The sequence below is a fragment of the Chiloscyllium punctatum genome, chromosome 4 (assembly GCF_047496795.1).
Source record: "Chiloscyllium punctatum isolate Juve2018m chromosome 4, sChiPun1.3, whole genome shotgun sequence".
NCBI classification, from domain to species: domain Eukaryota; kingdom Metazoa; phylum Chordata; class Chondrichthyes; order Orectolobiformes; family Hemiscylliidae; genus Chiloscyllium; species Chiloscyllium punctatum.
Genome location: NC_092742.1, coordinates 44,890,435 through 44,907,240, shown reverse-complemented (window position 1 = coordinate 44,907,240; position 16,806 = coordinate 44,890,435). Strand labels below are relative to the sequence as shown.

Sequence of the window (16,806 nt, the reverse complement as noted above, 5' to 3'; positions counted from 1 at the left end):
TCTTGCATTTATCTGCATTAAACTCCATCTGCCACTTCTCAGCCCATTGGCCCATCTGATCAAGATACTGTTGTAATCTGAGGTAACCCTCTTCACTGTCCACTACACCTCCAATTTTGGCGTCATCTGCAAGCTTACTAACTATACCTCTAATGCTCACATCCAAATCATTTATATAAATGACGAAAAGTAGTGGACCCAGCATCGATCCTTGTGGCATTCCACTGGTCACAGGCCTCCAGTCTGAAAAAAAACCCTCCACCACCACCCACTGTCTTCTACCTTTGAGCCAGTTCTGCATCCAAATGGCTAGTTCTCCCTGTATTCCATGAGATCTAACCTTGCTAACCAGTCTCCTATGGGGAACCTTGTCGAATACCTTACTGAAATTCACATAGATCACATCTACCACTCTGCCCTCATCAATCCACTTTGTTACTTCTTCAAAAAACTCAATTAAGTTTGTGAGACATGATTTCCCCCATAAAAGCAATTTTCACTATCCCTAATCAGTCCTTGTCTTTCCAAATATATGTACATCCTATCCTTCAAGACTTCCTCCAACAACTTCCCACTACCAACGTCTATAGTTCCTGGCTTGTCCTTACCACCTTTTTTAAACAGTGGCACCACGTTAGCCAATCTCCAATCTTCTGGCACCTCACCTGTGACTATCAATGATACAAGTATTTCAGTAAGAGGCCCAGCAATCACTTCCCTATCTTCCCACAGAGCTCTAGGGTACACCTGATCAGGTCCTGGGGATTTATCCACTTTTATGCATTTCAAGACATCCAGTTCCTCCTCTGTAATATGGACATTTTTCAAGATGTCACCATTTACTTCCCTACATTCTATATCTTCCATGTCCTTTTTCACAGTAAATACTGATGCAAACTACTCGTTTAGTATCTGCCCATTTCCTACAGCTCCGCACAAAGGTCGCCTTGCTGATCTTGGAGGGGCCCTATTCTCTCCCTAGTTACCCTTTTGTTCTTAACATATTTGTAAAAAACTTTGGATTCTCCTTAACTCTATTTGCCAAAGCTATCTCATGTCCCCTTTTTGCCCTCCTGATTTCCCTCTTAAGTATACTCCTACTGCCTTTATACTCTTCTAAGAATTCATTCGATCTATCCTGACATATGCTTCCTTCTTTTTCTTTACCAAACCCTCAATTTCTTTAGTCATCAAGCATTCCTATATCTACTAGCCTTTCCTTTCACCCTAACAGGAATATACTTTCTCTAGACTCGTTATCTCATTTCTGAAGGCTTCCCATTTTCCAGCTATCCCTTTACCTGCGAACATTTGCCTCCAATCAGCTTTTGAAAGATCTTGCCTAACACTGTCAAAATTGGTCTTTCTCCAATTTAGAACTTCAATTTTTAGGTCTGGTCTTTCCTTTTCCATCACTATTTTAAAACTTCTGTTAGATTGTTGCTTCACTAGTTTATGGGACAGCTCTCTCACTGTTGGTACAAATCTTCAGGTGTTAGTGAGGAGGAATTTGCAGGTCAGCTAGGTGGGGTTGCCATTATCTTTTCTGTGTCCAAGTTAATGTCTGGTTTTATTCTAATTTGACTTCTTTGCAGTGGCTAACTTAGCCATTTCAGAGGACGTTAAGGATCAACCGTATTGCTGTGGGTCTGGAGTTACATCTAGGCATATAAGAGCTACCCCTCTTTTACAACTACAAACCGCTAAGGAAAGTCTAACTATTTTGCAATGACTTGCGCACCAGAAAAGAATTCATGGGCTTTCAGGGTGGGTCAGAATGGGAGATGCTGCTTTAATCTAAGTATTGTTCTAGACACAGTGAAACAAAGCTACAGGATCAGAATGAATACAAACAACCAATAAAACAGTCACATCTAGTCTTTTGGTAACTTGGTTGTACTTCCCTTAGCATTGCATTATTTAGTTGGTGCATTAGCAAGTGCCAAGAAAGATCCGAAATCTGAACATGTAATGAAGTTGCATGGTTTCAAATCACAAACAAACCACCATGGCCATAAGGCGTGTGGACTACATTCAAGTAGCATCAGCTTAGCAAAATATTTGACTTGTGTTGTTTTGTTTAGTTTAGTTCTAAGCCCATGTAAACCGTTGAAGCCTTAGGATGAAGGGTATTTGATTATTTAACTTGTTATATTTCCTTTTTTGCTTCTCGGATAATTTTTTTCTTGTCTCCAGTGTAATGCTTGATTTTGTTTCCCAAAAGAAATAAATCATGAAGTGCTAAAACCAGGATTAATTGGGACTGTGAACTGATGGCTCATTCAGTACAACAGATTTTCTACAGATAAGAAACTGCCATAAATGTAATAAAATCTCAGTGAAGAGAATTTTTCCTAACAAAAACATCGATACTCCCTTTCAAAACTTGCTGTCACATGCTGACTGTTACACATTTACACAATAATTACCTTCAATAGAAGAATTCCAGCTTACGTAGGTGGAAAAAGAAGTGTTCTAAAAGCTAAAAATCACACAACACCAGGTTATAGTCCAAAAGGTTTAATTGGAAGCACACGAGCTTTCGGAGCGACGCTCCTTCATCAGGTGATAGTCCTGATAGTCACCTGATGAAGGAATATCATCAGGACTATTACCTGATGAAGGAGCGTCACTCCGAAAGCTAATGTGCTTCCAATTAAACCTGTTGGACTATAACCTGGTGTTGTGTGATTTTTAACTTTGTACATCCCAGTCCAACACCGGCATCTCCAAATCATGTTCTAAAAGCAATGTGGTACTAAATATGCCTTGTGGACAAAAGGCCTTCAAAACGTGTGTGACTAGAATGCATGGATTATTTTCCGTGGAGCACTCAAATAGCCAAGAAGTTTGCAGTTTTATTGAATTACTTTTAGTTATTTTTGTCCCATAGACGGAGTTCACCCATTTGCTGCAAGACTTACTTATCTTGACTTAAAAACATTTTGATATTTATCAACATTGCAAATGAACAAACTTCTACTTATTTCAATCATAAATACTACTTCTGAAGTTCCCTATTGACAAATCCACTCAAATCAATTCCTGACATTTGAATTTGAGATTTTTTTTGAAATTATGAAAAGGATGATTACAGCCTGAGCAATTTACTATGTAAAAGTTGTCCATAAAATACTGAATTAACTAGAATAAATGAACCCTGGATGAATATAGATCAAGTCTTACTGTACAGCATTCTTAAGTTAGGAGCAATTGTTCGATCCTAATGGCACTCCTAAGCACTCTACATATTAGATAACATCTAGATGGTCCTGTTGATGCATGTAAGGACTCCAAATGTCCACCCGTAGACATACCTTGTTACAAGATCCCAAAATATTTCCTAGGTGACACAAAACTTCACAGAGATCTAAAGTCCAAGAGCTTCATGAAAAACATCTAGCTTTACAATTCATCACTTGAGATAATCAACAATATGGTAAATTTTTAAAAATCCACTCAAAAGTTGAGTTTTGAACTGAAAGAAAAACCTAATGAAAATTATCATACACAATGCATGCTTAGATAATGCAAGGGACCAGTTTTCTCAACCTACTTTCAGAATAGCACTTTTAATCTTACAAAGGTCATTCACAAAGCAAATGCTTAGTTAGTCTGCCAGATCATAGCTGTCTACAATGCTGAAGATTACATGCTGGAAGGCAATTTTAGGTACAACAAAATTAAAATCATAATTACAGACTGGAGATTGTTTCTTCGCAAAGGCCTGATGCAAGGAATGAACAAGTAATCTGGCATATCCAAGTTATGGTGTCACATTAATCTGATGTTATCTGGATTGTTATGAATAGGACTTTGTGAAGTAATTGGTACAAGAGCATTGAACTCGTCCAATATGTCAGACAAATGATGAATTTAATTTGGAAATTGTATATGAGCACAATAATGTTTTTGACATTGAAGTTGCATCTTCAGTTTCTGGTTCAGCTTGTATTACTTTGGTTATATGGGCAGCTATGTCTAAAGTAGGAATGTGCATTTCTAAGGGTGGGGAGACCACATATGTTAAGATTGTACAGCTTCCCCAGTCAGAAAGATTAATTAAAATGTGAAATTTAAGGTAGTTAGTTCAAATATGGTTACCGGGGCATAAGACAAACTTAGCTAGAAACAGGAAATCTAGCACTAATAGAGATTCATACCTATAATGTCTCAGAAGGCTAATACCACTCAACCACATCAGCTCATAAAGATCAGGTCACAGAAGCTCTGCTAACATTGCTAACTACTAACACATAGGGTTTAATCTATTTAATATTCTGGTTACCTAGTGCTGTTAATTTATCAATTCTCCAAACAGTTCAATCTAATATTAATTTCATCAATTTATATTCACCTTAAAACTCAACTGCAGATTGACCATCAGTTAATAGTTAAAGCCGAATCACTGCAACCAAACCTTCGGAACCTAATTATTTTCCTAATCAATGTCTACATTAACAACAGCTATGATTCTAACTTTAGTTCCTGAATATTGGCTGACTTCAATAAATTACCAAGATATAATTAATTTTATTTGTTTAAGAGTCTGTATGGAACATGAAAGGAAGTTGGTAAGCATTAATGTTAATATTGCCTGAAATGTTGATACAAATAATTTAGGAACTCAAATTTGGATATTAATGGTTGCTAACAGCTGCTCACAAGGAGTTTAACTAATTAGTCTAGTACCTTTGATAAATATTATCAGAAGATCAATATTCTTAAAGACTCTTTAAAAAAGAAAATCAGCTCTAAGTGGGTTTTGGTCATTTCTCATATTCTTTAGTGTTTTTCTGTTTTGGAGCAGTAGAAATGCCAGGATGAGACAGAGTGGGATAAATTTGGTATAAATATAGAAACTAACCTCATGTCCACTGATATCGTGCTAAGGCAGTGGGCCAGAAATAGTACCCATGAATAATTGCATCGGAAACCATGCAAGATTAACCATACATCAGCTCTCACTATCTTCTCATTGTCGTTTTCTGAATGCAAAATCTCCTCAAATCCATAGAAGCACAGGCTATTCAACTTTTCAAGCCTGCTCTGCCATTCGATCTGATGATCCAAATCACTACTCTGTACTGTTTTCTCCCCAAACCTTCTGATCACTTTAACCATAAGAACTACATCTAACACCTTCTTGAAAACATTCAAATTTTAGACCTCTAGAGAATTCTGTGGCAGAGAATTCCACAGGCTTATCATTCATTGGGAGAAGAAAGTTCTCCTCATCTAAGTCCTAAATGGCCCACCACATATTTTTAGACTGCGAGTCCTGATTCTGAATGCGCTGGTCATCAGGAGCATCTTTCCTGTGTTTACCTTGTCTAGTCTGTTAGAATTTTAAAGGATTTTTTAAGCTCCTTCATGTCTCTAAACTCGAGTCAATCATCATGAAGATGTGGCTGCACTGTACGTTTAAGAGAGTTAAAAGCAAGCAGAACTACCTGACAGCACCAAATGTTCTGAACAAGATAGAATGTAATGTGGGCGGCACGGTGGCACAGTGGCTAGCACTGCCGCCTCACAGCGCCAGAGACCCGGGTTCAATTCCTGACTCAGGCGACTGTCTGTGTGGAGTTTGCACTTTCTCCCCGTGTCTGCGTGGGTTTCCTCCGGGTGCTCCGGTTTCCTCCCACAGTCCAAAGATGTGCAGGTCAGGTGAATTGGCCATGCTAAATTGCCCGCAGTGTTAGGTAAGGGGTAGATGTAGATGTAGAGGTAGATGTAGGGGTATGGGTGGGTACCCTTCGGCGGGGCGGTGTGGACTTGTTGGGCCGAAGGGCCTGTTTCCACACTGTAAGTAATCTAAACTAATCTAATCTAAAGTAATGTGGTCCAGCAGCTAGGGTAGCTGGTTGCTTGGAGACAAAAACAAATTTGAATTCGGCCAATCAATTTAATTTATACCCCCAAAAATACCAAACTCCAATCAAGTTGAATTTAGTATATTGATAATCTTAAAAGCCAATGACACAATCAGATGCTTTGGGGGTATTCGACCGGAGAAAGTTGAACAGTTGGGAGGAGAACTGCCAAGCCACCAGCATCTGCAGACTGCTCAGAGAATATCTCTCTTAAAGGTCCTTTATTGATCAGTAACCTGTGAAACAGTAATCCCTAAGAAGAAGAGAAGACAACCGAGGAAGATATAAGTGAAGATTCGACATCTGGCTGGTTTTGAAAATTTAAATTTTTGGTAAATCTTAATCTTGGGTTTTAATCAGACTAATATTATAGAAGAGAAAGTAAAAGATAGGTTAGAGTTGTAAATAGTTGTTAGTTGATTATTCTTTATTATACTTTAAGAAGTTGTTAATTTTTACGTTAAATAGTTCTTGGCCTCTCGAATTTTCACAGGTTACTACATAGGGTAGATCTTTTCCATGTTGCTGGTTTAAATTAAGCAGGAGGGTTTACCCCTTGTCGTAACACAATGCAGTCTTAATCAATCTAATCTCTCATCAGGTGTCAGTGCTGCCTGAATTTGGGTAAACCCTTGTCTTTCGCTTTCCATTATAGCCCTTACCGGAACTTTATGAACCCCATTTGTAACAATTTTTATTTCTTATATGCAGGTGGCTTACCCTATTCAGTTTGAGATCCACAATCTTAATTAACTTTGCAACAGTTACTCTGGATAAAGTTGATCTGCACAGGTGCAGAAAACCCAAGGTATACTGAAAATCACTTGCATCAGTTACAAAGCCATGCAGTAGTTAGGACAAAATGTGGTTTAAGAGTTACATTTACAAGTGACATAGATTTCCATACCATCTTCAATCTAGCCAACTTGTGGACTTGTGTCGTGAAACAAATGCCAGTGCTCTTTCTAAATAAAGCTATCAGGAGTACCATTTGGTCCTCAGTATGAATATTTTACTCTAAGTACGGTTTGAACTTTAATATGACTCACGAACAGGCTTATTTTAATATTAAGCTTTAAAAATAGACTTTAGGGTATCCTTCATAGTAAATTATTCAGAGTTTCAGTAAATGATATAAATGTTAAAAGTACCTATTCTCTAGTAAATTTAATGGATCTCAACCAGTGAAATATAGCAGAAGCTACAATTATCCTCAGTGACCTGAATTTGATAATGGGAAAAGTAATCCACCAGTCTTTATGTTCTATCATTTGGGTCACATTTACAATCCTCTACTGTAAAGTGTGCATACTGATGCTGGCAAAGGTAAAAACTGTGCTCACTTTTTGCAGTCAAACAGGCTACCCAAATCTCTAAGGTTACACACAAAAAAAAATGCACTTATGGAATCACAGCTCCGAATGAGACAATACTTACTGACCACAAGCAATGAGAAAAGTGGGTTTTAGTATGGGGAAATGAAAGAATGGAATGTTGGAAAAATAAATTATGGTTCACAGCCTCAAATGCAATCAGTGACATCACTGTACTCATTCTCTGTTGCTATTTAAATCTAAGCAATATACAACAAGAGGGAACAAGTAGCAAACTGACCAGGCTAAGGAATTAGAATGGAATAAAATTTCAAAGTACAGATGCAAGTCTTCTGGACTCCATTGCCACCTATTCATTCACTCCTTCCCCACACTCCCACTCCTTGTCTTCAACTTATATACCACCTTTATATACTGCTACTATCAGTTCTGAAGAACTCACCGTCTTAAAATGTTAACTCTGCTCTCTCTGCAAAGATTATGCCAGACCTGCTGAGTTTCCCAGCAATTTCTGTTTTTGTTTCAGAATTCCAGTATCGGTAGTTCTTTGATTTATTATATATAAGCAGACTGTTTAGGTCAGGAGAGGTTGAATAGGCTGTGGCTGTTTCCCTGGAGCATTGGAGACTGAGGGGGTGACCTTATAGAAGTTTACAGAATTATGAGAAGCATGGATAGGATAAACAGACAAAGTCTCTTCTCTGCGGTAGGGGAGGGGGGAGTCCAGAACTAGAGGGTAAGATTTAGGCTGAGAGGGGAAAGATATAAAAGGGACCTACGGGCCAACCTTTTGCACACAGAGAGTGGTACGGGTATGGAATGAGCTGCCAGAGGAAATAGTGGAGGTTAGTACAATTGTAACATTTAAATGGCATCTGGATGAGTATATGAATAGGAAGGGTTTAAAAGTAAATGGGCTGGGTACTGGCAAGGGGGACTAGATTGGGTTGGGATATCTGGTCGGCATGGACGGATTTTGGACCGAAGGGACTGTTTCTGTGCTGTACATCCCTATGAAGCTATGACTCTACATTCTGGATTAGTGGTGCTGGAAGAGCACAGCAGTTCAGGCAGCATGTCAGGAGCAGCGAAATCAACGTTTCGGGCAAAAGCCCTTATAAGGTTTTTGGCAAGCAACATGAATTCGACTGGGACAACACTACCATTATAGGGCAAGCCAAACAGAGAACAGCTAGGGAATTCCTAGAGGCATGGCACTCATCCACAGACTCTATCAACAAACACATTGACCTGGACCCAATATACCGGCCACTACAGCAGACAGCTGGAACTGACAACCGGAAGCGGCAGAGACAGGCCACTGTAAATGCCGGAGGAAACAGCATAGAAGCGCTTCACAGGAGGCTCCAAGCACTGAGGATGTCACCTAGACAGGGGACGAAACGTTTGCAAGACAAATTTCCAGCTCGGCGAACAGAACCACAACATATATTTTAGGTGCTTACCTGTTCTGGCGGCTCAATGGTTATCCAAGCAGGAAGCATCATGCTGGGGTTCAATGGTTGTGTCCCCACGCGGAAGTAAATAATTCCATCAACATCACAAGCCCATACGTGCTGCCCTCCACATGCTAAGCTTGATAGTTTTATACTGCCTGAAGAGAGGAAAAATATTTAGTCACACAGAATGCAGCCATTCTGCATCTGAAAATAAAGCACTTAGCACTGAAGTTTCAGATAAGAAACATAGTTGGAAGTGATATTAAATGCTGTAGAGAAGTTAAATCTCAAAAGCAGGAGAGAAAAATTGACAGCGAAAGTGACAGTGAGAGAGGAAAGCAAATGCAGTTGTTAACCTGCATCATTTTATTCTGCTCTATTTTCACCAACTACCTAAGGCTCCAGCCAATATTCAGGAAGCTAAAGGATATGGACAAGTATAACCTAAAACAATGATTATCTGCAGAATTACCTGTGCCATCATTTCACTATAGCTAGAACAGCTAAGCCCCACAAATAGTACTTGCACCTAGCAGACAAAAGGAACTATTTGAAGTAGGATGAAAAGTATTCCTGAAAAGAAATGCTTTGACGTAGTTTCAGTTTTCCTTGGAAATGACATATCTTAGATGTTAGAGACTAAAGATCAGTTAACTTCATACTGCAAATAACCATCTTTCGTAGAGATGTAGAGAGTAGTTGATAAGGCAGACTTAATTAAACACTATTTGAATTCTGTAGAAAGCCAGGGTGATATGTTCAGCTCAATATACTTTATATGGAGGTACCGTAGTAGTGATGGTATCTGTCTCAGCCAGAAGTTCTGTGTTCCATCCCCACCTGGACTTGTAGGCCAAATGAATTCTTATTCCATGGCCAATGAATTCTTCTAACACTTCCCCAATTTCCCCAAAGGGGAACAAAGAATGCGTAAAGATAAACTAAGAAGAATACATATTAGATAATGTCCATCTCCAATGAGAGAGAATACTCTTGATGTTCAATGGCATTATATGTTAAAAACCCATTGTCAACATTTTAGGAGTTACTACTGACTGGAAACTGAACTGGACAACTCTATACCATGGCTACGAGTGCAGGTCTGGTGCTAGGACTTCTGTGGAGAATATTTTAGCTCCTGGATCCCCACTACTCATCTATCAGCTACAAAGCACAAGGCATGAATATGATGGCATAATTTCCACTTGGCTGCATGGTACAACATCAAGAACGTACAAGGAGCTTCAATTCAGGACAAAGCACCCCCTTTATTGGTACCACATCCACTACCTTCCAATATTCACCCCTTTCACCATCAACACACAGTGTTCTGTCTACAAGACACACCACAGTAATTCACCAAAGCTTCTCTGACAGCACCTTCTAAACTCACAACCTCTACCACCCAGAAGGACAAGACGCAAGGGAATTCCTGTAAGTTTCCCTCCAAATCACACACCATCCTGAGTCGAAAGATTTCACTATTCCTTCACTAATGCTGGTAAAAATCCTGAAACTCCCTTCCAGCAGCACTGCAGATGCCCCTACATTCCAAAGACTGCAGCAGATCAGGGCAGCAGCTCACCACTACTTTCTCAAGATAACGTAATTTAGACAGTGTTCACTGAACAGAGGCAATTTAAATTTCAGTTTAAATAATAAACTGTCTGTTCCTGTAGCAAAGCTTAAGAGACAAAAAATAACTTTCACCATACTGACAGAAGTATCATGGTAGAATACTAGAATAGCTATCATTATACTGTATAGTGTTTCATATGACTTAGCTAGAAGCAGCATTTCAAAAGCTGCATACAGCTAAATATTTCAAGGTTAACATTCCATCAGCAGCATCATGGGTCAGCAATGACAAATTCTTTCCATTTGTCTCTGGAATGCTTTTTCAACTATGTGCACAAAGTGAATTGGTTTGTAAATATAACTGTGTTATAAAGCAGAGATGTTGAAACATGATGCATTTTTACTGACATAAAAAGGAAATCACTAAACCAGTGGCTCTAAGAAGTATTTCATAGTTGTACTAGTATGGCTGATGTAGATTGCATGCAGTAATTTAAGCATACTTCTTTTTAAAAATAAACTTCAATTTATATAGGAATGGCCTCAGAATAAAGCAATCAAATAACTGATTTGGAAGCTCACACGTTTTAATTGAACGCAGCAGTTATCCTTGGCACACGAAGATGCTAACAACAGAAATTAGATAAAATAGTGGGTAAGACAGTTTTAATAGTTTACATTGAGGGAGGAATAATGGCTGTAATTCCTCACTGCTTTGCAACAGTGCTATGGGGTTGTTTGCACATGTCTCAATCACCACAGTAAGCAGAGAAGACTCCTTGTAACTTCTCAGTCAAAAGATAGTGCCTGTCAATTATCGCATCTCAGCACTAAAAAGGGAACAAGGAACACTATACTTGTGAGAATTCAACACCATTTTCTGACTTAGGTTATAATGTTGTCAGCTGAATGAGGCCCCAGCTATGAATAGATCCAAGCGTCTATGTAAGCTTGAGCATGTGCACATGTGCGTACATATACACTTTTTTCTCCCTCTGTGTAATCACTGATTTTACTACAAGTGAATCGCTGCTTAGTTTAGAAACACGTAGATTTAAGCAAGCAAGACGTAAAATAATCAGATTACTATGACAAGTGGACAATGGTTCACAATAGCTTATGAAAGATTCAATAATCTACCTTAAATCATACAGAATGTGAAAAAAAGCCTTGTATATTGGACACAACTTGGCATTTAGATATTTTCACACAAGGTTACTACATCAGCAGTTATCAAAATGTCACATGTCATACGCTTTAGCTATCACTAGACTAATCACATGATGACACAGCTGTTAAAATGTTTTGATTTTAAACAACGTCACCATGATCCAAAGCACTGGGTCGGATAACACCTACTCTGCAACACTGTTTAAGTTTTCCATTTGAGGTATGCTGCAACACACAGTAAGCTCTCTCGATAGAAGAATGCCCACGAGCTCTTCCACCGACAAATAAAATCATCAACAATTCCCTAGCTTTACATTCCATGTCTATTTCTGCTGACACATTGAAGATTATTGATAAATTATGAATTCTGTATAGCTACAAGAACTTTAATAAATCTTAATTTGATTAGTTGAAGCACAATTATATAACTTTAAAGTTTGTTTTTTTGCATTTTCAAATTAATGAAGGAGGGCATGACTAAGCTACGGAATTAAGTTTGTTCAGTCTGTCAAGGAACTACTGGATTATGACAAGGAACTACTCTCAGATCATCTCAGGTGATAAACTAATGAATAAAGCAATGAGAAAAAAAAGACTTTCAATTTTGCTTGCTGAATAGTAATGTTAAGCTACCATTAAACATCCTTCTTCCTTCATATTCAAGAATCTATGTTTAATTTGCATGATCTGCAGCAACAAATATTCGATTCTATATAGCAGCATCTCTCAATGCGCCAAAGAGCTGCCTTCACACAGAACACTCAAGACTGCCCACTAAATCTGCATAATGACTGTAAACAAGGACACCAGAAATTATCACATACATGCCCTGTTTCACACAGACAAAAACTAATCAAATTATTTGTTCCTATAAACTATGAAGTGTATAAATAATAAGTGGGCAGCAGGGAAGGATAATCAACCAGTAGGAGGCTCTAGGCCCCTTCATAGTAGCTAAATTGGTGGGCCAGAGAACAAATGAAGAGATAATGAGGGCATGTAACAAAGGCAGCACACTAATCAGGGATGACCTTAATCTTCTTGGAGATTGGGATGCTCAGATTGGCAGAGAAAAAAAGCCATGAGGAAGAATTAAATGTTTTCAGGACAGTTTCCTTGAACAATATATTGTGAATCCAACCAGGTAGCAGGCTATTTTGGATCTGGTGATGTGCAATGAGGCAAGTTTTAACAGATGATATCACAGTAAAATGCCCCCTAGTAAAGTGAGATCAGAGCATGGTTGAATTTAACATTCAATTTCAGAGGCAGGAACTTGAGTCAGAAACAACACTGCTAAGCTTGAATAAGGTTTTAAAAAGGAATGAGGGCAGACTTGGGTGCAGTGGATTGTGAAAGGAGCTTAGCAGATATTGAAAAAAACGAACCCAAGCTTCACAGCAAAGGTACATTCCAATGAGGAAGAAACAGTCTACATAAACCAATAAGAGCTAATCTGAGAAATTAAGGACAGTATCAAATTGAAAGAAAAACAAATGTAGCAAAGTTGAGTGGTAAACCAGAAAGTTTTAAAATCTAACAAAAGATAACCAAAAAAACCCAGAAAATAAACCTTGAGGGTAAAGCTGCATGTAATTTTTTTTTACTTTATTCAAGGGATGTGAGCATTGCTGGCTGGGCCAGTGTTTCTCGCCCATCCTTAATTGCCCAGAGGGAAGTTAAGAGTCAACCACATTGCTGTGAGTCTGAAGTCACATGTGGGGTAGATCAGGTAAGAACAGCAGCTTCCTTCATGGGTTCCTTCCAGGGCATTGGCGAAGGCTAAGGTCGTTTTCTGACAATTGACAGTAATTTCATAGTCATCATTACACTCTCACTTCCATGCCAGAGCAAAGCAAGGCTTGGACAATATCCAGGCTTGAGTTGACAAACGGCATATAAAAATTGTGCTTTACAAATGCTAAGCAATTACCATATCCAACAAATCTAACATTAAACCTTGATGTTTAATACATTATGATTGCCAAGTCCTCCAAAATCAACGTCCTTAAAGTTACCATTGACCACAAAATGAATTAGATTAGTGATCTAAATACTGTGACTACAATAGCAGGTTATAGGTTAGGAATCCCATAAGTAATTGACCTGCTCCCTCTCCTATTCCCGTCCACCATCTACAGGACAGAACATACAAACTAGAGGAATAGGCCATTTAACGGATTTGATTTTTCAATACCTGCTATTGTTCCTGAACTATCATTGCTGCTAAGCTCCTTTCACAATCCACTGCACCCAAGTCTGCCCTCACTCCTTTGTAAAACCCCATTCAAGCTTAGCAGTGTTGTTTCTGACTCAAGTTCCTGCCTCTGAAATTGAATGTTAAATTCAACCCTGTTCCACCACTCAATAAGATCATGGCTCACTTAATTGTAAACTCAAATTCACATTTACACTAATCTCTAATAACCTTTCACCCACTTGCCCAATAAGAACCTGGCTATCTTTGGCTTAAAAACATTCAAGATCTATGAACCCAACATCTTTTCAGGAAGAGTTCCAAAGACTCAGAACCCTCTGAGAAAAAAAATCTCTTATCAGTTTTAAATGGATGGATAACAATGACATTTGTAAAGGTTCCTCTCCACATCTACCATGCCAAGACTTCTCTCCTATTACAATAATGTCACCTATTACTCTGCTAAACTCAAATGCAAGCCTAGCTTGTCCAACTTATCCTCATAAGACAACTCACTCATTCCAACTATCAGTTTGATACATCTTCCCTGAACTGCCTCCAATGTATGTAAATCCTTCCTTGAATAAGGTATTCAAATCTGTACTCAGTACTCCAGACATGGTCGCACCAGTGTTCTGTCTAACTGAAGCTAACCTCTCTACTTTTGCAATCAATTTCTCTCAAAAAATTATTACATTCTATTAGTTTTCCTAATTACTTGTTGTACCTTACTTTTGTCATTCATGCAAGAGGCCACCCAAATCCTTATGCATCTCAAGAGTTTTGCAATCTCTCACCACTTAGATCATATGCTGTTTCATTATTCTCCCTGCCAAAATGGACAAATTCACATTTTCACATATTATACTCCATCTTCCATACATTTGTTCACTCACCTAACCTACTGCTATTTTTTTTAACCTCCTTGTATCCTGTTCACAATTTACTTTGCTATCTACCTTTGCTTCATCAGTAAATTTGGCAACCACACCTTCATGTAAGTATAAATTGAAAATAGTTCAGATTCCAGCACTGATCCTTGTGTCACACCATTCTTTACATCTTGCTTAACTTAAAACGACCCATTTATATCTACTCTGCTTCCTGTTAGCCAATCTTCTAGCCATCCTAATATATGTCGCTCCCTACATTTTGAGATTTTATTTTCTGCAATAGCCTTGATGCAGTACCTTATCAAATGCCTTCTGGAAATCAAAGCACGTCACATCCATTAGTTCCTCTTTACCAACAGAAGGTCTTAGCTCCTCAAAGAACTCCAAAAGACTGGTCAAACAAGACTTCACTTGCACAAACTATGTTGTCTCTACTTCATTACCTTTAACATATCCAAGAGTACTGTTGTAGCCTTTTTTAATAGTTTCTAACATTTTGTCGATGACAGATGTTAATTTCATTAACTTTAGGTTTCCTGCTTTCTCTTCCTTCCCTTCCGTTGAATAAAGGAGATGGACTTACAATCTTCCAATCTAATGGGACCATCCTGAAACAAGGAACCTTTGAAAGCTTAAAACCATCAACTATCTCAATCACCACTTATTTTAACAGCCTAGGATGAAAGTCATCAGAATTCAGGCACTTGTCAGTCTACAGCTCCAACAATTTACTCAATACTACTTATATGGTGATTGCGATTTTCCTGAGGTCCTTCCCCCTTCCCTTCTACTTCTTGATTTAACACTATTCCTGATATCTTCAATTGTAAAGGCTGATGCAAAATACCCATTCCACTTATCTGCCAATTCTCCAAGTTTCCTTATTAATTATCCATCTCAGTTTTCATAGAACGTTCATTTTGTTAACTATTTTCATTGAATGACTATTATAATTCTGGATAGCTTTGCCTTCTAATTATTTTTTGGTCTGTTTGTGTTTTTTGTTTAATATCCTGCCTAATCTTTTGACTTGCCACTTGTCTTTGCAAAATGAAATGCTTTTCCTTCATTTGGTGCTATGTTTGACAATTTCTAGTTACTAACAGATAGTTGGTCTGTCCCTTGAAATATTTCTTACTCAGGTGTATAATATCTATTCGTGTGTATTTTAAAATACCCCTCATGTGCCTGCCACAGCATTTTGACTGATGTATCTTTTAACCTAACTTGCCAATCTACCTCATTGTTCTGCTTTTAAGATCTTTTATTCTCCTTAGTTAAGTTTTAAAGAATGGTTTCAAACCCACACCTCTTATCTACAAACTGAACATAAAATTCAACTATATTATAGCCACTGCTACTTAGAGGTGCCTTCACTATAAGATCATTAACTAATCCTCTCTCAATGCAGAATAGTCTACTCTCAGGTCAACTTGAGATCATGCTTCTTAAGAAACTATCCTAATGATATTCCAAAAACTCACCAAGATATCTTTGTCCATTTGAATTTTCCAGTCCATGTATCAATTAACATCTCCATGATTATCATGATGTTTTTCTGCTAAACTCTCACTATTTTTTCCTTTGTGCTTCACCCTACCATATGGATACTATTAGGTGGTCTTGTGCACCACTCACACAAGTTAATCCTGCCTTTATCATTTCTGATTTCTAGCTAAACTACTTCCATATCCTGCTTTCCTGAACACAAGTCATCCCTTTCCATTATGCTAATTCCATCATGAACTAACAGAACCACCTTTTCTTAGTTTCTTATATTTCCTGTACCCTTCAATACTGAGATCTTAATCCATGTCATGCTGCAGCCATATCTCTGAGATGGCTATCAGATCATATTTATTCATTTCATTTCCACTTGTGCTCTCAGTTAATTTGTTTTGCTTTCAATGCTGTGTGTGTAATGATACACTGCCTCTACTTTTACTCTTTGCAAATTCTCATCTTATCTCTGACACATTACTCTGAGATTCACACATTATTTCCCTCCCCATCGTGGTTGGTTTACCTCGTCCCTTATAAATAACTTTCTCTTTGGCCTTGGATCTGCTCTTTGATAGATCACATCTTTCCAAATTTCATCTCTTACCCCAACTATTTAGTTAAACATCATCTCTACTTCCATAGTCTTATGGTTGGCAAGAATACTGGCCCAGCACAAGACTATCACATTGGCTGAGACCTCACTTTCCCAGCACAGGTGCCTATGCCCCACAAACCAGAATCCGCTTCTCCTAATATCTATTCTACATATTTTAAAATAACCCTCAAGTGCCTGCCACA

At 38.2% G+C, this 16,806-nt stretch overlaps 1 protein-coding gene across 1 annotated transcript in view; it reads right to left on the bottom strand.

The window, feature by feature from the left end:
- The window catches only part of tecpr2 (tectonin beta-propeller repeat containing 2), a 112,112-nt gene that overhangs the window by 20,998 nt on the left and 74,308 nt on the right, over nt 1-16,806 (bottom strand). Inside the window, exon 17 of the mRNA XM_072568541.1 lies at nt 8,674-8,822. Coding sequence (XP_072424642.1) covers nt 8,674-8,822 — 149 coding nt within the window. The remainder of the gene's footprint in view (nt 1-8,673; nt 8,823-16,806) is intronic.